Source organism: Meriones unguiculatus, chromosome 1, assembly GCF_030254825.1.
Source record: "Meriones unguiculatus strain TT.TT164.6M chromosome 1, Bangor_MerUng_6.1, whole genome shotgun sequence".
In the NCBI taxonomy this organism is placed as follows: Eukaryota; Metazoa; Chordata; class Mammalia; order Rodentia; family Muridae; genus Meriones; species Meriones unguiculatus.
In genome coordinates this window covers 158,045,164-158,068,920 of record NC_083349.1, presented here as the reverse complement: position 1 = coordinate 158,068,920, position 23,757 = coordinate 158,045,164, and the positions used below count along the sequence as shown (strand labels likewise).

The 23,757-nt window shown below is 37.5% G+C and overlaps 1 protein-coding gene across 3 annotated transcripts in view; it reads left to right on the top strand.

The window, feature by feature from the left end:
• Naalad2 (N-acetylated alpha-linked acidic dipeptidase 2) overlaps positions 1-23,757 on the top strand; it is a 55,754-nt gene that overhangs the window by 11,295 nt on the left and 20,702 nt on the right. For all 3 annotated transcript variants that reach the window (XM_060369805.1, XM_060369815.1, XM_060369808.1), the window contains 9 exons: positions 279-404; positions 2,694-2,880; positions 10,310-10,403; positions 11,283-11,381; positions 15,496-15,581; positions 15,844-15,963; positions 16,067-16,149; positions 17,043-17,106; positions 18,104-18,171. In XM_060369805.1, coding sequence (XP_060225788.1) covers positions 279-404; positions 2,694-2,880; positions 10,310-10,403; positions 11,283-11,381; positions 15,496-15,581; positions 15,844-15,963; positions 16,067-16,149; positions 17,043-17,106; positions 18,104-18,171 — 927 coding nt within the window. The remainder of the gene's footprint in view (positions 1-278; positions 405-2,693; positions 2,881-10,309; positions 10,404-11,282; positions 11,382-15,495; positions 15,582-15,843; positions 15,964-16,066; positions 16,150-17,042; positions 17,107-18,103; positions 18,172-23,757) is intronic.

The window sequence follows — 23,757 nt, the reverse complement described above, 5'->3', positions numbered from 1 at the left end:
AAAGAAAGATTGAAAAAAAAGAAGAAAATTACAATTAAAACACAGTTAAGATTGTTCAAACAGCACGTATTTTCTGCTGATATTTTCTTCTGGATATCACCTGTTTAAAATATGTCTTAGACAACTCCTTAAAGAACTTTTTCAAGTGTTAAACAGATATGCAATGAGTTCCAAATGATAATTTATCTAAGTCAGGAAAGAAGACTGCAGTTTTGAGCGACTTACTTTAATTTTGTCTTTAAGGCAGCAGCGCATGTGTCTTTTCCATTCCCTCGTAGGGAGAACTTGCGTATGTGAACTACGCGCGTACTGAAGACTTCTTCAAACTAGAAAGAGGGATGAACATCACCTGCACTGGGAAGATTGTTATTGCAAGATATGGGAAGATCTTTAGAGGAAATAAAGTGGGGTATTTCTTTTTTCCTGGAGGGAAGGGGAGATACAGGGTCACACAAACGTAAATGGTCACTTATATTCCCTCTCGAAAATTCCTTTTAATTTTATTTACCTTTTGGTTGTTCTCCATAGGTAAACAGAAAACTTTATTTTTACATAACTTTATATTTCTAGAAAGGAAATTGTTTTTGTTACAAATGTAGTATTTGCTTTAAAAAAGTCAGTTGGAGGCACTCTCTATCAACACAGAGCTATACAGTACAGTAGCACACCTGGGTCAGGCTGAGTGTGGACACTGAATCTTTAGATTTTTTTTTTTTTTTTTTTTTTTTTTTTTACTTTTTACTCTTGCTGTGCTAGCATCAGGATGAGTGAACAGGAATGTTAATAATACCAATTTCATAGAGATCTTTATAGTATCTTAGTCTGCACTAGAAAGCACCTCAGTAGCAAACTGATGGTGGTGATTTCTCTATGACTATTTATTAAATGCCTCATTCATTTAAATGTGGACATAATATTTTTCAGAACTGATGAACAATTTAATTATTCTCCTGTTGATATATGTTTTCCTTGATGGGCTTCAATATGTTACTACTATAAATAATTCCATTGTTAACATTCTACATATGTGTGAAATATTTGCATATAATTTTGTGATATAGATTCCTAAAAATGGAGTGTATGATAATATCATATGTTCTCTCAGAACTCTGATGGAATAATCAAATTGCCTTCTCAGAAAGTAGGGACACTGACACAGCTGAGTGCTTTCTTAATATTGTGACCCATACGAGTGAGCCAGGAGTGAGAGTTCCCTGCCTTCGGCTACACGGCTAATGATTAAGGACTCAGTTATCTCAGAGAATCAAGTGCTGCATTGTGAGCAACTTCAGATGGTAGAAGCTTACCAAGCTACGTTTGGAGGAAACACTGTCTGTTGGACACAGAGTTACATATTTGGGAAGTGCTTACTCACCAAGATTTCGGTGGGTAGTTGTTTGAGAGTTTAGTATTTTTCACACTCTCAACAACACCTTTATGTTAGTAGGGGAGACAAACACCAGAGAGATATTTTAATATATTATGGACTGTCCTATGACAGAAATAGAAAAAAATTCTCTTCAACAAAGGCATAACCCTAGAAAGGAGCAAAGTTCTTAAAAGAAATTCTTTAGGCAGAATACTGACTGACCAGTTAGCAGAAGAGGAAAAGGAACTCATTCAAGGCCCTTGGCTTCCTGCTTGACTACTAGACTTTTGAAAGCAATCTGTTGTGTTTGAGGGCATGACCATACTTTCCAGACACAGAAAACTGAGGGAACTTTCTCTGTGACCTTGGCATTCAGACACACTGCAAAACCTCACTGAACTTGGAACACTTATATGTCTCCTACTGCACTCAACTGTTGAATGACATTATAAAAATAGCAGCCATTTTCTGCACTTGAATCACATCTCTCAGCATTGCAAGATGCCCAAAGATTACTGAGGGGCTAGAGATAATATCTGCCAAGTGCCATTATCTGCACATTTTGGGTATCTCTTGCTGTATCCCACTTAACAGACCAGATCTTTCAGTACCTTCGGATGGGCTGTAGACATCTCCAGATCTTGCTCAAGATGAGATTCTGCATGTTCATCACCATGACAGCAGCTCACAGAACGCCTGTGAGGTCCAGCACAAGGAATACAGCTCTAAAAACCCTTCAAGTTAGTTTGGCTATGACTTTGAAGACAATCCTCTTGCAGAGACACAGTAGAGTACAATTTAGAAATTACTCAAAGCTGATAGTGATGAGGAAAGCCCAGACTCCAAATTCAAACAGGACTCCAAATTCAAATATCAGCGATGAGGAAAATCAAACTCCAAATTCAAATAGGAAAACAAAACATCTATAACTAACAACTTTTCTTCATTTGATGCAAATATTGTTAGTTGTTGGTTCTCTATAATAATATAGAAAAATAAAAAATAATAACAAAGGAAATACATGAAATAGGAAGTATATAGAAGAAGGGAGACTAATTTTGCAGTTCTGGAAATGACAGGAACAGTTCATAAAAGAGATAACTTAGTTAAGATTTTGTAAAGGAAATGACTGTTTGTTAAGTTTACCAAGAAGAAAATTAGCTTGAAAGCAAAGCTAGCAAACATATTATTACAACACTATCAAAAGCTAGCAAAGCTAGCAAACATATTATTACAACACTATCAAAAGCAGTTATTAAACTAATTTTGTAGGAGTAAGCCAGTCATCTCCATTCCTGCGTTGTATTACATACTGCTCTTACAGGTTAAAAATGCCATGCTAGCTGGAGCCTTGGGAATCATCCTGTACTCTGATCCAGCTGACTACTTCGCCCCTGAGGTGCAGCCATATCCCAAAGGATGGAACCTTCCTGGAGATGCTGCTCAGAGAGGAAATGTCTTAAATCTGAATGGGGCCGGTGACCCCCTCACTCCAGGCTATCCAGCTAAAGGTATTGGACAAACCTGTTAGCTGATCTCTCTTGTAAAATATTCCTTGCTGTTCTAGGTGCATATAAACATTAAAGGTCACAGCAGAACTAAGATTATATATGCCTTTATGTTATTTGGATCCTTATTGCTGGGAAATAAGTAATTTTTTTTGTATTATTTTGCTTTTAAACTTACACCAGATGTAGACATGGGAAGATTATTTTTAAAAGGTTCAGAAATATTGATATTCATATTCAAAATAATGCATACTTTTAATCTTACATTTTATATTTTTCTAAATGGCCTAAGGTTTTGTTAGTTGGATGTTTAATGTTTGTTTTAAGAAAATTTTCATGTGGTAACATACTTCCTACAGCCTTGTCAACAGTTAGTGTGGTGACACTATTTAGTTCTGCATTCTAATGGGCGATCAAATTCTCAAATTACGATTCTTCTTTTTATAATATATTTTCAGTGTTCATTAAGGATTTCATATATACATACACTGTATTTTTATTATATTTACCCCCCTCCAACACACATCAACCCTTCTGAACCTAAGACCTCTTCTGTGTTCCCCTCTCAACTTCATGAATTGTTTTTGGGGAGATTTATTTTGTTTGTTTTGTTTTAGAAACAGGCTCTAAGTGTCCGCCTGGGAACTCACTCTGTAAACCAGACTGTCCTCGAACTCACAGAGATCCGAGTGATGGGATTCAGAGCATGTGTCACCATGTCTACCTTTTAAAATTTTTATTTAATGACTCATTGAGTTCAATCAGTGCTCATAAACACATAGGTGCAGGGCCTCTTTTTAAGAAACTATTGTGGATTTTTGGTTCTTACCAATTTTAAAACTAGTTTAATTTCTTTAATTTTTTTTTTTTTTGAGACAGGGTCTATGTTTCTCTGTCTTTCTTGGAAACTCTTTATATAGACCATACTGACCTCGAACTCACAGAGATGTCTCTGCTTCCTTGGTGCTCCACTACACTTTTTTTTTTTTGCACTTATTTATTTACTTATTTAGTGTGAGTGTGTGTGTGTGCCTGCGTACATACACATGCATTGTTCATCTGCTGTGCTAGTGTGGCAGTCAGAGAGCACCTTTTGAGATTCAGTTCGCTCCTTCCACCGTGTACCTTATAGGAACTGAACTCTGCTGATCAGGGTTTGGGACAAGTGCCCTAACCCACTGAACCACCTCACTACCCTGAAGTAGCTAGATGATAACAATAACAATAACAATAACTTCCTTGGAATTTCAGAGTGCATGAAATTTGTATATGAGTCAGGGAGAAGTACTATATTAAAATTTGGAGTGATCTGGAGACAGATAGAAAGAACTCTCCATACTTTAATTCCTCTCAGGGATGTTCTATAGTTATATTGTATGAATCATTCATTTCTTTTGACAGATTTATCCATAGTCATATCATAGAATTAAGTTTTTTTGTGACACTTTAAAACTCAATTTTAATTTTTTATTAATTATTAATAGATGCATTATGAATTGCAGAGGAAATGCATTTATCTTGTAGTCTACAAACTCACTGATCTGACCAATCAGCTCTAAGTTTTTTCTAATTTCATTAGCTTTTACATAGATGATATATTATTTTCAAATGAAGGTGGTTCTTTTTGTTTGTAATATGAATGTGTTTTACTTCTTTTCTTTCTTTATTATACTGGTCAGCACCTCCAGTACAACCATAGTGGGTATTCCTATTTTTACTATAACAGAAAGGCATCCAGTTACCTTTTAAATATCATTGTAGTTCTAGGTTTTTCCCAACTGAGAAAAGATGCTTGCACCACAGTGTGACTAGAGTACTTGCCAGGAAATCGTTTTTCTATGTATTGAGATAGTGATACTGTTGATATTGATATTGATACTTTTGTTATAGGATACAGATTTTTTTTCTGAATTCTAAAGCAACTGCAAATCTTATATTAAGCCAAGTATGGTTTATTATAGAAACCATATTTGGTTTGTCATAATGTATTGTGATTTAAAAAAATGTGTTATTGGATTTGGGCTAAATTTTCTTTCAATTTTTATTGCATATGGTTATAATTGTATTGACACCTTCTTGTATTTTTGTGCCATGATACCAGAGTGATGCTGAAATCTTGGAAAAATCTGTTCTATTTGCCCTTCTTAGGGAGATCCATGTGTTCTGCCTAGACCTTCCCTCTTTACCTAACATCTCTGGGTAAATGGACTGTAGCTTGATTATTATTTACTTAATGGCTAATATCCTCTGCCTTTTAATTAGTTTGGATAAGGGTTTGTCTACCTTGTTGATTTTTTCTAAGAACAAACTTTCTGTTTCATTGATTATTTGTATTATTCTCTTTGTTACTAGTTTATTGATTTTAGTCTTCAGTTTGATTATTTCTTGCCATGTACTCCTCTTAGATGTGTTTATTTCTGAAACTTTCAGGTGTTATTAAGTTGCTAGTTTGAGATTTCTCTAATTTTTTACCTAGGTACTTAGAGCTATGAACTTTCCTCTTACCACCACTTTCATTGTGTCTCTTAAGTTTGGATATGTTGTATATTCATTTTCAATGAACTTTAGTAAGGCTTTAATTTCTTTATTTCTGTCTTGACCCATTTTTCATTCAGCAAGGAGGTGTTTGGTTTACCTGAGTTTGTAAGGTTTCTGTTGTTGATAACTGTAATTCATGTAGTCTAGCAGGATCCAGAGACTTATTTCAATTTTTCTTTTTCTGTTGAGACTTGCTTTGTGACTGAGTATGTGTTAGTTTTGGAAAAAAGTTTCATGAGGCACAGAGAAGGATGTATATTCTTTTTGTTTGGGTGAAATCTTCTGTAACTATCTGCTATGTCCATATGATTTATAATGTCTGTTAGCTCCAATATTTCTGTTTATTTTTTGTCTGGATGACCTATCCATTTATGAGAGTGGGGTACTGAAGCCTCCCACTATTAGGGTATATAGGTTAATATGTGATTTAAACTGTAGTAGTGGTAGTAGTTGTGTGTGTGCTTTAAAACAAACTTGTGCGCTCTTGTGTTTGGGGCATTGACATTAAGAATTCATCATGTACTTCAAACAAGGACCATGCATGGAGATAACCTAGAACCCCTGCACAGAAGTAGCCCATGGCTGCTCAGTGTCCAAGAGGGTACCCAAGTAATAGGAACAAGGACCCACTCTGACATGAACTCATGGGCTGGCTCTTTGATCACCTCCACCTGAGTGGGGAGCAGCCTTACCAGTCCACAGAGGGAGACAAAGAAGCCAGTCCTGATGAGACCTGATAGACTGGGGACAGATGAAAGGGGAGGAGGTCCTCCCCTATCATTGGACTGGGGGAGGGGCATAGGAGAAGAGGGAGGGAAGGTGGGATAGGGAGGGAATGAAGGAGGGGGCTACAGGGGGATACAAACTGAATAAACTGTAATTAATAAAAATTTTAAAAAGCAATTATTCGTATGTTCTCTAAAAAATAAAAAATAAAAAGAATTCATCATGGTAGATCTTGGTAGATTTTACTTTGAGGAGTATTTACTGTTCTTCTCCATCTCTTTTGACTAGTTTGGGTCTGAAGTCCATTTTGTCAGATATTAAAATGGCTACACTAGCTTGCTTCTTAACGTCATTTGCTTGAAAATCTTTTTAACACTTTACTCTGAGGTAATGTTTATTCTTGATGTTCAGGTGTGTTTCTTAGATGCACTAGAAGGATGGATTCTGTATTCACATCCATTCAGTTAGTCTGTGTCTTTTTATTGCATAATTGAGACATTAATATTGAGAGATATCAATGACCAATGATTGTTGATTCTTGTTGTTTTGTTATTGTTAGTGGTGGTGTGTTTCCCTTCTTTTGGTTTTGCTGGTGTAAGATTATTTATGTCTTGTGTTTTCATGTGTGTAGTTAACCTACTTGATTTGAACTTTCCCTTCCATCTTTTATAGTGCTGGATTTGTGGAAGGATACTTTTTAAATTTGACTTTTTCATGAAGTGTCTCATTTGTCCATTGATTGGAGATTGGACTGAAAAATTTGCTGGGTGTAGTATTCTGGGCTGTCATCTGTGGTCTCTTAATGTCTATAGCACATTTTCCAGGCCCTTCTGGCCTTCAAGTCTCCATTGAGAAGTCAGGTGTAATTCTAATAGGTCTGCCTGTGTTTTTTATTAGTCTTTTTTCTTCTGATTCTTTTAATATTCTTTTGTTGTTGTTGTTTGTTTCATATGTTTAGTGTCTTGATTATTATGTGGTGAGGGAACTTTTCTGGCCCAATCTTTTTGGTGTTCATTACTTACCTTTATAGGCATCTCCCTCTTTAGGTTAGAAAATTTTTCTTCTATGATATTATTAAAAATATTTTCTGGGTCTTTGAGCCATGATTCTTCTCCCTTCTCTATTCCTATTATTCTTAGATTTGTCCTTTACATAGTGTCCAAGATTTTGGGATATTTTGTGTCAGGAGATTTTTAGATTCAATTTTTTTTGATCAGTGTTTCTATTTCTTCTATGGTATCTTCAATGCCTGACATTCTCTCTTCCATCTCTTGTAATCTGTTGGTGAAGTTTTCCTCTGTAGTTCCTGTTCAAATTCCTAAATGTTTTATTTCCAGAATTCCCTCAGTTTGTGTTTTCTTTATTAACTCTATTTCTATTTTCAGATCTTGAACAGTTTTATTTTTTTTCCTTCAGCCCTGTGTTCTTGAGTTTCTTTAAATAATTTATTCACTTCCTCACATTGTTCGTGTTTTCCTGGATTTCTTTAAGGACTTCTATCATCTTCAGAACATCTGTATCATCTTCAAGTATCTAAAACGTTGGTTTCAAGGTATTTTTCTTGTGCTTCAGCTATGTTGGAATATTCAGGGACTTCTCTGGTAAGATAGCTGGGCTCTAGTTGAGACATATTGCCCTGGGTGATACTGTGTTTTCACGCTGACATCTGGGTATCTGCATTGGGGGTGATTATAGGTCTAGGTGCTGATTTCTAGATTTGTCTTTGTTGGGTGAGTGTTTTGTTCCTTAATTTCTGTTTCCTCCTTATACTTCAAGAAACTGTGATTGCTGTGTATTCTCTGTTCTCCTGGCCTTCTCATCTTGTGTGGTCACCAGAAATGCCAGTTGATATTAGGGACTGATACTGGGATGAGTTGGGGAAAGAAGGTTCAAGGACCAGATCTTTGTGATTGCTTGGAGATGGGGTCAGTAAAAAAGGGATCCCACAACAAATTTTCTGCTCAGGTCTTGGGATGAAACTGGGGGTATTAGATATCAGGAGGAGTTGGAGAGGTGTGGGTCTGCCTTCAGGGTACTTGTCCTGGAAGGAGAACCCCTTGGGTTAGGAGAGTGTGCCTGCTGGGGTTGGGACTGAGACTGAGAAACAAGTTGAGGAAAAATGGTAGAAGGCATAAGAACTTTGAGATCCACAGGAGATGGGAGCAGGGGTTGGAAGAGGCTGCCAAGGATGAGACTGGAGATTGGAACTCGGGGAACAGAGAGCAAAGAGAAAATCTGTAGGCAGCCCACTTGGTTTTCTGGCAGGTTTGACCTGTGGGGTAACCTGGAGTGCCTGCTGGATTTGGGGGGTAGGAACAAAAGCAAGGAATGGAAGGAAGTTAAAAATGGAAGATCTGTTGTGCTTCACAGGAGTGGGAGCAAGGGAGAAGGGCAGCAGTGAAGGCTACAGAGCCGAGGAGGAGACTTGGGGATTGTATCTGGGGGAGCACAGAGAAGGAAGGTCAGAAAGAAACCCTACATGGGTTTTGGGAGGGTGTGGCCTGTGCATTAGCAGACAGAGACTTCTTGAGTTGGGGGCAGGGAAACAGCAACCAGTAGGGGAAGAAGGTTAGAAGGTGGAAGATCTGAGGGATTCTCGGGAGTTGAGAGCAGCGGAGGGGTGGGTAGAGAGGTGAGCGAGAGATCGGGGAGGGGGGTTGCCAAGGCTTCTGTTGCTGAGCTGGGGTTGAGACTTGGGTTGGATCTGGAGGAACAGAGAGAGAAGAGAAAGTCTGCGGGGAGCTTACCTGGTTTTCTGGCAGGGATGGCCAGTGTGTGTTAGCTTGGGCTTCAGTTGGTGGCTGTTTCCTTGTTCTGCTAGGCTGGTGTTTTCCCAGGGAATGCCTGCTGGTGTTGGATGCTGGGGTAATGGGGAGGGCTGGTTGAGGGTGGATCTATGTGCTCCAGTGGTCTGGGGCCAAAGAGGAAAGGAAGACTACTGTGAGTGTCCTGCTACAGAGCTAGGAATGAGACTGGGGCAGGAGATGGTTGGATCTCAGGAGCAGCAGGATAGGTGTGGATTTGCCTTCAGCCTACTTGTTGCCTTGGAAGGAAAAGGTCCCTTGGTTATCAGGGAGTGCCTGCTGGGGTTGGGATCTGGGACAAAGCAATGAGTGGAGGGGAGGAAGGTAAGAAGGGAGGAGAACTGTGGGATCCACAGGAGATGGTGTAGGGTAGGGCTGGGGCTGCCAAGGGTGTTCTGCTATAGAGCTGTGGATGAGAGTGAGGGTTTGGAACTGAGAGAACAGGAGAGTCTGTGGGCAGTCTACCTGGTTTTTTGTGGGTTAGCAGGGAATTGCCTTGTTTGATATTTAATTGCTCAAGAATTTTGGAGTTTGCTTTTTCAGTATTTATTCCTAATTCTACTATAGTCAAACAATATACTTTGTATGATTTTTTATATTTAATGAAATATGTTTTATTGCCCACAATATAATCTATTGATTACATGTCTCTACTCACCTAATGAGATGTGCTGTTCTATGAATGTCTGGTCAATCAACTTAGTATACTTGTTGATTTCTTTTCATAATTTTATTATTAAACTTTTTCTCTTAACAAGCAATTATAAAAGTAGTTAATAAGAAAAACCCTTAGAATTGTTGTTTTATGTCGTGTCATATTTTAGTTGATTCAGATAAGAACATGAAGGTTTTCTTGCTAGTCTGTCTTGCCTGATAGCTAGGCCTAAATGATTATCAGTCCCACAGCACCTCCAATCTTCCTTTGAAGAAAATATTGTCTTATTATTTGGGTAAATTAATTATTTTTTAAGATCTCAAGTGTTCTGGGTTTTCCTCACTATCTGTGGCTTTAGAATATTTAGGCACATTTTCCAAGCATACAGTTTGCTGGGTTTCCATTATAGTAATTCACAATGTCTTTTGAGCAAAGAAAATAATCTTAGAACGTTTAAGACAATTATTTAAGCTGGTCAGTTTAAAAATCTATAATCTCAATGATTTTATTTTACCTTATACTGTAAATGACTTATTTAGTTATTTACTGCTGACTCAAATAAACCAGTTTAAATAAAAGTCTTACTTTCTGGTAACCTTTAATTTCAAACATATAACACAGCTGTAATAATAATAGAAGAAATTCTTGCATAATCTTGCCCTCACTCATGTTCTTTAATAGTTTTCATGTGTATACTTGGTTATTGCAGAGTACACCTTCAGACTTCATGTTGAGGAAGGAGTGGGGATTCCGAACATTCCTGTACATCCGATTGGATATAAAGACGCAGAGATACTATTACGGTATAGTCCTTTAGTTGGATATGAATGTATCTTGACCTGCAATGTCCATTTTCTGCTCTATAAGTCAATTATGTTAGAAGTAACATATATCAAAATAAGTCCTGAAGTAGGAACACTGTTTTCATGAGAAGAACAATCAGCTTAACTAATAAGAAAAATAACAAATCATTTCTCTACTCAAATGCAATCCTCAAATACGAAGCTCTGTCCAAAGGTTAAAATCAGCACTGATACGAAAACAATTAAATACTTTGAATTCTGTACATAGTCATTAGCTATTTATCTGTGGTATAAATATACAGTCATGCTGGCCACCAGATGTGCCATCTTGCAACAGTTACTTTTCACGGTCTGATTTAGTTTCTTTACCTGTGAAACAGGAACAGTACTGCTTCACCCCACATCACAGCAGAGGGCAGTAAACGGCAGAGTGAGCATTGAGTCAATATTTGCTGGTAGTGTTATCTGTATTTCATTGCCTGTTTCCCAGCTTCCATTTCCTAAATGTCTGTACCAGCATAACTAAATTTTTTATAGGAGTCTCCTATGTAGTCAGTAGTTTCTTTAAAAATTAGTTGCTTTGTAACACATTCTTGAATGCTCCCTCTTTTGGATATCTTCAACTGCCTTCTTCAACTACAAGTGTGACAAGGCTATTGTTATCCATCTGCCCTCTGGGTTTTATTTTTTTTCCTTCTCAGCTTTATAATTAACACATTATATGCTACTTACGTGTCTAGGCTATGACTCTTTCCAGAAGGAAAGCTTCATGAGGACCTTTTCTGTCAATAATTCCTACATATATAGTACCACTTTCAATCCTATTATTTCTTCAAGATTAACCTTTTCTGTTGTTGTTGTTTCATGTACTCTTCACAGCAACTTGGGAGGAACTGCTCCACCAGACAAAAGCTGGAAGGGAACACTAAATGTTAGCTACAATATTGGGCCTGGATTTACAGGAAGTGAATATTCCAGGTAATTTTGTAATTCTTTAATAGCCTGGGAAAGTTTGTTTGTTTGTTTTTCTAAACAGGAAAATGTCAAGATAATATTCTGCTAGGAAAAGAATACCTTTCTCTTCTTTCCTTGTCACTAGTGAGCAAAGAATCATTTTATATCAACTCAGAAGGAATTACAGAATGAACTATTGAATTCTTCCGTGGTGACATAATTCTAGATGAAATATTACTATTAGTCTTATAACATTTCAAGTGGTATTTTAAACTCATCTTTCTTTCTTTCTTTCTTTTTCTTTTTTTTTTAAGATGACATTTTTTTGTATAGCCTTGGCTGTCCTGGACTTTGTAGACCAGGCTGGTCTCAAACTCACAAAAATGTACCTGCCTCTGCCTTCCAGAGTTCTGGAATTACAGGTGTGTGCCACCATGTCCAACTTTAACTCAAAATTTGAATCAAATTTCCTAGTAACATTTACAGTGGGTAAAAAGCAGCAGAGAGAAAGGAATCATTCATTTTTTTATACTTTACTCGTGACATATATAGGGTAAAATGAGGGCACTATGTTCTACAACAATTCTCAATAAATGTATAATTATAATTAGCATTTTTTTTATTTTTTCATTTTTTGGTTTTTAACTCAGGCTTGAAAACCTCTATGTAGTCCTGTCTGTCCTAGAACTTGTTCTATAGATCCGGCTGGCCTTGAATTCAGGGATCTTCCTAATACTGCCTCTCAATTGCTGCCATTAAAGGTGTGCATCACCATTGGCCAGCTATAATCAGTATCATTTTTACACAAGACTGTTGTAGAGGAGTGATCATATGTGCCTTTTTTAAAAAAAGATTTATTATTTATTTATTATGTACACAATGTTCTGTCTGCATGTACACCTGTAGGCCAGTAGAGGGCACCAGATCTCATTATAGATAGTTGTAAGCCACCATGTGGTGTGGGAATTGAACTTGGGACCTCTGGAAGAGCAAACAGTGCTCTTAACCTCTGAGCCATCTCTCCAGCCCCATATGTGCTTTTTGAGCTGAGTGAAAGAAGGCAGGCAGTGTAGTTATGGAAACACAGGTATGGTAGGAAGTTTGATGTACCTGAAAGACTGGGGGAAGTTAGTGCAGATAAATCAGCAAAGATATAGCTGTTTATTTTATTAAACCCACTTTGGTCAGTCAGTCTTGCTTATGTATGTGAGCTTTGATACTCAGAATATGTTTCTATTCTTAAGATTTTTTTTTTCAGAATATTTAAAGTGAAAGTTTTTTAAATTTTTATAGGAATCTTAAAACGAGCTACATATGGAGGTAATAATCATCATATTTTAGTCAGAACACTGTTCTTTTTTTGTTTCTATTTTCTTTTTTATTAGTTTTTTTTAACTTTTATTAGTTACACTTTATTCACTTTGTATCCCCGCATAAACCTCACCCTCCTCCCCTCCTAATTCCTTCTTCACACATGCCCCTCCCCAAGTCCACTGATAGGGGAGGTCCCCCTCTCCTTCCTTCTGATCCTAGTCTGTTAGGTCTCATCAGGAGTGGCTGCATTGTCATCTTCTGTGGCCTGGTAAAGCTGCTCCCCCTTCAGGGGGAGGTGATCAAAGAGCAGGCCAATCAGCTCATGTCAGAGACAGTTCGTGTTCCCATTACTATGTAACCCACTTGGACACTGAACTGCCATGTGCTACATCTGTGCAGGGGTTCTAGGTTATCTCCATGCATGGTACTTGGTCGGAGTATGAGTCTCTGGGAAGAACCCTGTGTTCAGTATTTTTGCTTCTGTTGCTCTCCTTGTGGAGTTCCTGTACTCTCCAGATCTTACTATTTCCCACTTCTTTCATAAGATTCCATGCTCTCTGGCCAACAGTTGGCCATAAGTCTCAGCATTTGCTTTGATAATCTTCATGGTAGAGCCTTTCAGAGGCCCTCTGTGGCAGGTTCCTAACTTGTTTCCTGTTTTCTTCTTCATCAGAATGGCCAGAACACTGTTCTTTTAATTAAAAGTTTACATATTCTCTAGAGTGAGGGAAAGATAACATAATTGCACAAGATAAAGGCATTTAAAAATATACTTTATAAGCAGAAACAGACAAACATGGAGAAAATACATCCATAATTTCTCTGCGTTTACTAAGTGGTGTGGAAAGATTGCTTGCCAGTTAAGAGCTCTCACAGTTCAGTTGCCAATACTCATGTTGGCTGACAGACTACTTTTACCACACACACACTTGTGTAGAATATGAATATCCAACCCTGTTCTCTTTCATTGCTGCTATCTGAGTTCAAAATGGATAGATACTTAGTAAACAATAACAAACCCTCAAAGTCTCTTCTCTGTCACCTCACAGAGATCTTGACAATCTCTTTGTCCATTTAGAGATACTATCAAGTAACAAGACATAAACCTAATTCATGTTGCTTGCATCAATAAGAATAATTCAGTCTTCCCTAAGAAAAGCAAAAATACAAATAAACACAAAATCAACAGAGCAAAATTAAAGTGAAGCATACAGATACATAAAATATGGATTTTTAACTGCCCATAATGTTTCTTCAATATGAAGCTATGGCACATACAGAGGGACTTTCAAAACTGATAAAGATAATTTAAAGAAATAACTTTTAGACATGTATGACATGAGACTTTATTCTATATATCATTAAATTTGTTAGTTAATAAAGGAACTAGGAGTTGGTCCTAAAATTGGTTCAAATTAATATTCAAGGAGTTGATATATAAATATGTATATATCAAGAAAAATTTTAGTTGATTTATGCATTAATTATGATTATGATTAATTATGTATTTAGAAAATGTTAGGGAGATGGACTAATCTGCACTTCACATCATACAAGTTGGGCAGCTGACTTCTTCCTTTTATTAATCATGGATAACAAATTATAGCTCCTTTTATATCCAGAATAAATAAAGGCTTGTTTTCCGTTCCTGTGGAAAAGCAACCTATGTTTATGCATATTATTCTGGGACATAGTGTGTGTATGGCTTGTAGGTTGGAGGAAGTATGGCTACGTTTGACTGAATTTACCTTTGCCTTAAAATTGGTTATACTCGTGAACGATAGTTCAGCCCAAGTCAGAATCAAAATGATGGCCCAGGGAAGTCTGACTATGTAAGTGTTCACTTAGCACAACTTTCCAAATTCTTACTTCACAGTAGAATTTATCATACTTTTCAGACAGTGCTCAGGGCAATTTTAAATACTATATACAGACCACTTTCACAGTCATGAAGAAAGTAATTGTACAGGAAACTGCTGTAAATAGAATCACATGTCACTTTTACAGTAAGATGTATTTAGTGTTTTTTGTTGGAACATCAGATTGTATTTACATCCACACGGATGGTTAATTGGTCACTGAATGTGGCCTCTTGATGCCACTCAGCGAGGCTATAAACAAGAACAATGAGTCTACTGTTGGCCTAACATGGCATTCTGTCTTAGGGGAAACACTTTTAGTTGGTAGGAGCACACTTGACAAGGCAAGTACGCTATGCATTGTGTGTAACTGCATTTCTCTAGATTAATGACTGTCAATACAGTGTCTGTTTACATTAGTAGTATCACAAATATGTAAGCAGTGCATTATACTATGACATCATAGCTGCATCAGTGTGAATAGATCCTCTTAATTCCTTTGCACTCTTAGGGGCACCATAATATACGTGATCTGTTATCTATTTCAACATCACCGTGCAGGAATTTATAAAAAAAATGTGCAAACAATAGATTTATCTTTTCAGTTATTACACAACAAACAGTCATTCCTGTATACTGAGAGTATAAAGTTAAAAAAATACATTAAGGCATTTAATAGAATATTTTTAGTTAGTAGTAAGAATTAGTAATATAGTTATAAAGAAAAACATAAAATACTGTTATTTTTTAAGTTGACTTCAAGGTACATGTCTACATACATAAGAAGAAATTGTGGTGATGCTTTTAAGTGTTTCAAATAATGCAGTTATTGAGGTGGCAGAGATATGAGAATTCACTGTCCGTTTGTACAGCTTTCTGTAGTTTTAGAATTTTTCAATAAAATGTTAAATAAAACCAAATACAATGCTTCATATGAACTAACTTATTATTTTTCAAAATTCTAGGAAAGTTAAAATGCATGTTAATAACATAAACAAAATCACAAGAATTTACAATGTAATTGGAACTATCAGAGGGTCTATAGAACCTGGTGAGTCATTAAAATTTTAAAAACATTTTCTTTTTAACAAAGATTAAGTAAAGCTGAAATTCTGTCAATAACATACTTTTCCGGCTGATTTGAACCTGAAATTCAGGAGAAGGATATTCCCACTCTAAAAGATTTTACTTTACACTGTTGGTTGTCTTCTATGGAGAAAACTTGTGAAGGAGAAAGTTTAATTTAAATATATAAACGACAAGTGCCTGTACTGTATGCAAGTTAAAGCTTTCTTGAACACATTCTTGTCCAGATAGGTATGTCATTTTAGGAGGTCATCGTGACTCCTGGGTGTTTGGAGGGATTGACCCAACCACTGGGACAGCAGTTTTGCAAGAGATTGCACAAAGTTTTGGAAAACTGCTGAATGGAGGTAACTAACATTTCTCTGGTAGCTGTTAACTGAAAGTCACTTGCTTAATAGTTCTGTAGCTATAGGCAGGTGTAGCTAACCAGGTACACTAATATGGCTGCAGGCTGGAGACCTAGGAGAACCATCATCTTTGCCAGCTGGGATGCAGAGGAGTTTGGACTGCTGGGTTCAACCGAGTGGGCTGAAGTAAGTAATGGGGAAGGTGCTTGTTACGATATTGCATAGATTCCCTTACCTACAGAGAACCACTCGAGAAAATTTAGGGCATAGAATTTGACTTTTATTCTCACATCTGTTTGTCAAAGTAGAGTAACTCTTTAGGCTAACACTGTTTATTATCAAAACGTATTTTTTTTATTTGTGTTGTGAAAACAAAATCAGTAAACTTAGAAAATAATCAGCTGCAAGCTGTTAATTTATTTTACTTTCACGACAGTTACATGCTTTGGTTGTTGACCATGAAATGATAATACTGTAAATTAAATCTCATTATAAATTATCTTAATATGCTATTTCACAGTTGTGTTTTTTTTGTATTTCTTACAGCTTCTTAACTCTTAAAGAGCCTCTCCTAGGCATCTTCTTTGTTCTTTCCAGTTCTCCTCTGTTGGTAATGTCTAAGTTCTTACATGTTTAAAGTGATCATAGATGTCTTCATAAAATTAGATACGGTTTGTGATGCTTGCTTTCTCTACTTTGTTTATCACATATAAATATAAATTTTATTGGTGTGTTCTAAAGTAAGGTATGCATGTATGTGTATAGTTTTAAAAAATGCCTTTCTCCCAGGAGAATCAAGGAATCACAGCTGAAAATATTTTTTCCTGGGCCTTTTGCTTTTAGTATACCATTTCATAATACTATCATTTTATTATTATTATTATTATTATTATTATTATTATTATTATTTTGCTATCATCAACTAAGCAGTTAGAACTTCCTTTAAAATTGTGGTTATGGGCAGATACTGTGCTTGACTCATAAACATCACAGGCCATTTTTTTCAGGAGATTATTGTGGTTACTTTGTTTATATTTTCATAGCAGTAATGTGAATTAACAACTTTGCTTCAACTGCAGGAGAATGCAAAGATCCTACAGGAGAGAAGCATTGCTTATATCAACTCAGATTCATCTATAGAAGGTACATCTTATTTCATTGTGAAATGAACAATATTCAAAAAGTAAATTCTATGTGTGTATGTATGTTAGTATATGATTTTTTTTTGGTTTGGTCTTTTTTTCTTTCTTTCTTTCTTGGGACAAGAGTCTCATGGGTGGCAGCAAACATGTTTGTGGCCATGAGACTTTGAACAACCTATCTTTCCACTTCTACCTCCCAAGCACTTGGAATTACAGGAGTGTACTATAGCACCTGGCCAGTTGTTTGTTTATTTAATACTTTTTAAGTCAGTAAATTTACGTTAATTTTATCTCATTTTTTTGTGTGTAAACAAGACTGTTAAGTAACAACTTAGTCTTTATTTCTACCACAGGAAAAATAATTCATATCAATCATTGTGACATACAGCTGATCTATGAGTCCTTTTCTTTGTCCTTCTTTACCTTTGGTTTGTATTTGCTTGTCTGGGATTGCTACTTAAGCTGCTAATATTCACCACACTTTTCTTGTGGAGGAATTAGAGAACTTTGGCGAGAATACTTCAAAACAGTATATCTCATACAGAAATATTTTAGTCATAAACATTTTCTTGAAAAAAATTCCCTGTTTATTGGAAATCTTTTTGAATTGACACATTGTATTTACCTCTATATTTCTGATACAATTTTTGTTCATTGTCCCTGAAGACAACATGCATACTATTGTTTAAATATTGATCTAAATTACTGAATCAAATTAAAGAATGAGTTCTGTAATCTTAATGCTTTCTTTGACATTATCCTCCGAGAAATGTTGCTACACGGAAAATTGGCTGACGGCTGTGGGAGCTACTACCTCAGCCGCCAGAGTCCACCATTTCTTTATCAGTTTGAACAGTACACTGCAACCTCTCCCACTCCTCAGAGCATTTTCAATTAAAGACTGCTACACTGTAACTGAAATAAAAAGTTGCAATTAAACATGGATGTATTTCATGTGGCAGTTTAAATAAGACTTTTGTATTTGGTTTATTCCTCAGGCAATTACACTCTCCGAGTTGACTGTACTCCTCTTCTTTACCAGCTGGTCTATAAAGTGGCAAGAGAGGTAAATGGCAATACCTGGCTTACTATTTTATGATGAATGGATAACACATCTGCACATATTTTTAAATTGATATCAAAACGTTGATGAGTCAAGTAAGTAGCAACTAAAACAAAATTTGTAATATGCAACTTATCATGTGGCATAGCTGTGAGGATGCCAAGAAATTAAGTATTAAAAATAAGCCAATGAATTCAGAAGTTGGCAATGCAGAAGTCATTAGGCTTTATAACCAGACAGTTCATTGAGTGTCAAGATATTGAGTAGAATGGACAGTAATTAGTCAAAGGCAAAAGGGTAGGAAATCTACAAGTGCTGATTACACAAAAACACTATAAACATTAAACTAATTATACATTAAATACTCTTGAGAAGTAAAGCACATTGAGTCTCAAAATAAAATCAGATAGTGTACTCACAATATGTGTACCCTTCATTTGAATTTACTTACAGAGGTACTGGAGAGAATCTCCGTGGTTAAGAGCACTTGCTAATTTTCCAGAGGACTTGCGTTTGGTTCCCAGCACACACATCACATGTTTTACAATTGCCTGTAATCCCAGCTCCAAGGGATCTGACACCCTTTATACTTCCTTAGGCACCTTAACACATGTGCTACATAGGCACACACACACAAGGGGGGGAGACAGAGAGGCAGGGAGGTAGAGACAGAGAGAGACAGAAAGAGAAAGACAAAGAGAGAGACAGAGATAAACCAACCCCCCCCAAAATCACATCAATAAAAATAAAATGAATATTTAAAACAAAAGAATATAATTACAGAAATGTTTGCTGCTTTAAAGTCAATCTTAGTGTAAAGTGAGACAGTGTCATTTCAATGCAGATTCTATTTTCTAATCTTTTTTAAAATTAAAATTTCTTTTTTATATTCACTTTACTCCTTGATTTTAGCCTCCTCCCTCATCTCCTCCCAGTCCCATCTTCCCTCTGTCTTCTCTCCTACTCCCCTCCCCTGTATCTCAGAAAGGGGAGGTCCTCCTCTGCTACCATTCGACCCCAGCGTATCAGGTCTCATTAGGACTGCCTGCATCTTCTTCCTCTGTGGCCTGGCAATGCCCCCCACCCCAGGCGGAAGTGATCAAAGAGTAGGCAACACAGTCTCTGACATGGACTCTGTTTCCTAATCTTTTTAATCTTACCCTACCTGCTAATATCTCTAAAAGCGGGCCTTTTTTTTTTTCCCAAACAAAAGTGCTATCTTTTCCCTCTTGATGGTATCCTTACCTTCTTGATTAAACTTATTTCCTTGTTCTTTTATAACAATGTCTTGCAATATTATCTTTCCTAAAAGTAAGTGTAAAGGGAATCTTTATGGGGCAATACTTCAGATATGTTTTTATGCTCTGTCCTGTGCTGTGACAGAAAAATGACTGCTTCCTTTGATATCGAAAGTGATAAGAACTTTGGAACCAGTAGGTAGGAGAAGTTTTTATTTGCAAACCTTGTGCAAAGACATGTGCTTATTATCTATGGTCATATAAAGACCCTGGGAACTAAAGTGGCTCTTTCACTTTCTTGTAAACTGATTATTAAAATTTCTACCATCCCTTGTGTCTTAGTTACTTTTCTATTGCCTTAAAGAGACGCCATGACTAAAGAAGCCTGTAGAAGAAAGAGTTTACTGGGGGCTTAGAGTTTTAGAGGGTGAGTCTGCACATCGCGGCAGCAGGCAGGCATGGCACTGGAGCAGTAGCTAAGAGGGAGCACTACCTAGGAATGGCATAGCCAATGAGATACCTACTCCAACAAGGCCATACCCACTTCTTAAACAGTTTCACCAACTGGGGACCAACCATTGAAATATACGAGCCTGTGGGGGTATTCTCATTCAAACCACAATATCTAATAAGTCAAATAATCAAGGTAAAGAAAAGCTGTTGCCTGACTCAGCAAGAAATGGAGCACAATACTGCTAATGCCGGTAGCGCATCTGGTGGAAGCAGTTAAGGCAGTTAAAAGGCCACAAGGATGGGGTATGAGTCAGTGGGAGATTGGACATTACAGTTCCAGTAAATCCCTTCTAACCTTGTCAGCTTTCCTCCCTTTCCTCACATTAAAGTTTCTTTGAATTTTTAATTAGGGCTGTCCTTATGAATGTTCTGAAAGCAACCACTGGAGCTTGTTGGGATTAAAAGTAGGTACAGAAATAAAGATAATGAATCCTCTTCTCTTTGCATATATAAATAGTCATCTCCCTTCCGTGACTGACTGCTGATAGGTCTAGTCAGGCCCAGGGCAGGCAACTGCTAACAGCTCCTGCAAGGTCATGCAATGGCTTCTCATGCTCAGGAAATAGAATTTTGGATCTTGTCTTAGTGCTTCTGTTGCTGTGATGAAGCATTACAACCAAAAAGCAAGCTGGGAAGGAAAGAGTTTATTTGGCTTATACTTCCATATCACTGTTTATTCTAGAAAGAAGTCAGGACAGGCACTCAAACAGGGCAGAAACCTGGAGGTAGATGTCGATGAAGAGGCCATGAGAGGTGCAGCTTTTATTAGAGTGTTCTCCATTGCTTGTTCAGCTTGCTTTCTTGTAGAACCTAGGATCATCAGCCCACGGCGTCCCCTACCCATTGTAAGACCTGGAGTCTCACTGCTCAGGATCGCGCCCTTCCCAGGAACTCTCACAGACCACAGCTCCATGCAAAAGCAAGAGGTTTCATTGCTATCGCTATAGGGTCGCCCCTCCAAAGATAGAAGATGACCCCGAACATGCAAAGCACAGAGTTTTTATACCTGAAAATCAGGTCACTTTTGCTCTATAGTTTACAGCTGGTTGTAGATAGTTTACAGCTGGTTATTTCTCAGAACAGTTCACTACGCCCTTCAAGAGCTCTCTGTACCTGGCTTCAATTCAAATAATCACAGTTGTTTCTCATTCCCAGGTAGTCCCTCACCATGATGGGCTGGGCCCTCCCACATCAATCACTAATTAAGAAAATTCTCTACAGGCTTTCCTATAGCCCATTCTTGTGAAGACTTTTTCTAGATTGGGGTTCCCGACCATCAGATGACTCTAGCTTATGTCAAGTTGACATAAAATTAGTCAGCACGGATCCCTTCTTTTATTATTATTTATTTATTTTTTTATTAATTACAGTTTATTCACTTTGTATCCCCCCATAAGCCCCTCCCTCCTCCCCTCCCAGCTGCACCCTCCCTCCCCCTTCTTCTCACTTGCCCCTCCCAAGTCCACTGATAGGGGAGGTCCTCCTCTCCTTCCTTCTGATCTTAGTCTATCAGATCCCATCAGGAATGGCTGCATTGTCATCTTCTGTGGCCTGGTAGGGCTGCTCTTCCCTCAGGGGGAGGTGATCAAAGAACAGGCCAACCAGATTATGTCAGAGGCAGTCCCTTTTCCCATTACTATGGAACCCACTTGGATACTACGCTGTCATGGACTACATCTGTGCAGGGGTTCTAGGTTATCTCCATGCATGTTCCTTGGTTGGAATATGAGTCCCTGGAGAGACCCCTGTGTTCATATTTTCTGGTTCTGTTGCTCTCCTTGTGGGGTTCCTGTCCTCTCCAGATCTTACTACTTTCCACTTCTTACTTAAGATTCCATGCACTTTGCCCATCAGTTGGCCTTAAGTCTCAGTGTCTGCCTTGATAGTCTACAGGGCAGAGCCTTTCAGAGGCCCTCTGTGGTAGGTTCCTAGGTTGTTTCCTGTTTTCTTCTTCCTCTGATGTGTATCCTCCTTGCCCTTTGGGATGGGGATTGAGCGTTATAGTCAGGGTCCGCTCTCTTGATTAGTTTCTTTAGATGTTCAGGGTTTTAGTAGGTTTATCCTATGTTATATGTCTATATGAGTGACTATATACCGTGTGTGTCTTTCTGCTTCTGGGACAGCTCACTCAGGATGATCCTTTCCAAGTCCCACCATTTACCTGCAAATTTCATGATTTCCTTATTTTTCATTGCAGAGTAATATTCCATTGTGTAGATGTACCACAATTTCTGCATCCATTCTTCAGTTGAGGGGCATCTGGGCTGTTTCCAACTTCTAGCTATTACAAATAAAGCTGCTACAAACATGGTTGAGCAAATGTCTTTATTGTGTACTTGAGCCCCTTTTGGATATATGCCTAGGAGTGGTATGGCTGGATCTTGAGGAAGTGCTATTCCTAGTTGTCTGAGAAAGCGCCAGATTGATTTCCAGAGTGGTTGTACAAGTTTACATTCCCACCAGCAGTGGAGGAGGGTTCCCCTTTCTCCACAGCCTCTCATGATATGATAGTATACGTGAGTGACCCCAAAAACTCTACCAGGGAACTCCTACAGCTGATAAATACCTTCAGCAAAGTGGCCAGATACAAAATTAACTCCAAAAAATCAGTAGCCCTCCCGTATACAAAAGACAAAAAGGCTGAAAAATAAATTAGGGAAATAACACCCTTCACAATAGCCACAGATGACATAAAGTACCTTGGAGTAACCCTAACCAAGGAAGTCAAAGACTTGTATGAAAAAAATTTCATGTCTCTGAAGAAAGAAATAGAAGAGGATATCAGAAGATGGAAAGATCTCCCATGCTCATGGCTGGGCAGGATTAACATAGTAAAAATGGCCATCTTACCAAAAGCAATCTACAGACTCAATGCAATCCCCATCAAATTACCAACACAATTCCTTACAGACCTGGAAAGAAAAATTCTCACCTTCATATGGAATAACAAGAAACCCAGAATTGCTAAAACAATTCTCTACAATAAAAGATCTTCTGGATGTAGCTCCATCCCTGATCTTAAGCTGTACTATAGAGCAACAGTTTTAAAAACTGCATGGTACTGGCATAGAAACAGAATGGTGGATCAATGGAACCAAACAGAGGACCCAGAAATAAACCCACACATCTATGGACACCTGATCTTTGACAAAGATGCCAAAACCATACAATGGAAAAAAGATAGCATCTTCAACAAATGGTGCTGGTCTAACTGGATGTCTACATGTAGAAAAATGAAAATAAATCCATACTTATCACCATGTACAAAGCTGAAGTCCAAGTGGATCAAAGACCTCAATATAAAACCGGACACACTAAATCAGTTAGAAGAAAAAGTGAGGAATACCCTTGAACTTATTGGCACAGGAGACAACTTCCTGAACAGAACACCAACAGCATATGCTCTAAGAGCAACAATCAATAAATGGGACCTCATGAAACTGAAAAGCTTCTGTAAAGCAAAGGACACCATCATCAAAACAAAACGACTGCCTACAGACTGGGAAAGAATCTTCACCAACCCTCTATCTGATAAAGGACTAATATCCAGTATATATAAAGAACTAAAGAAGGTGAAAAGCAGCAAACCAAGTAATCCACTTAAAAAATGGGGAACAGAGCTAAACAGAATTCTCTGTAGAGGAATATCGAATGGCAGAGAAACATTTAAAGAAATGCTCAACGTCATTAGCCATTTGAGAAATGCAAATCAAAACCACCCTGAGATTTCACCTTACACCCATCAGAATGGCCAAGATGAAAAACTCAAGTCACAACACATGCTGGAGAGGCTGTGGATCCCTTCTTTTTATAATCAGCTTTTATATTCATTCTGTGC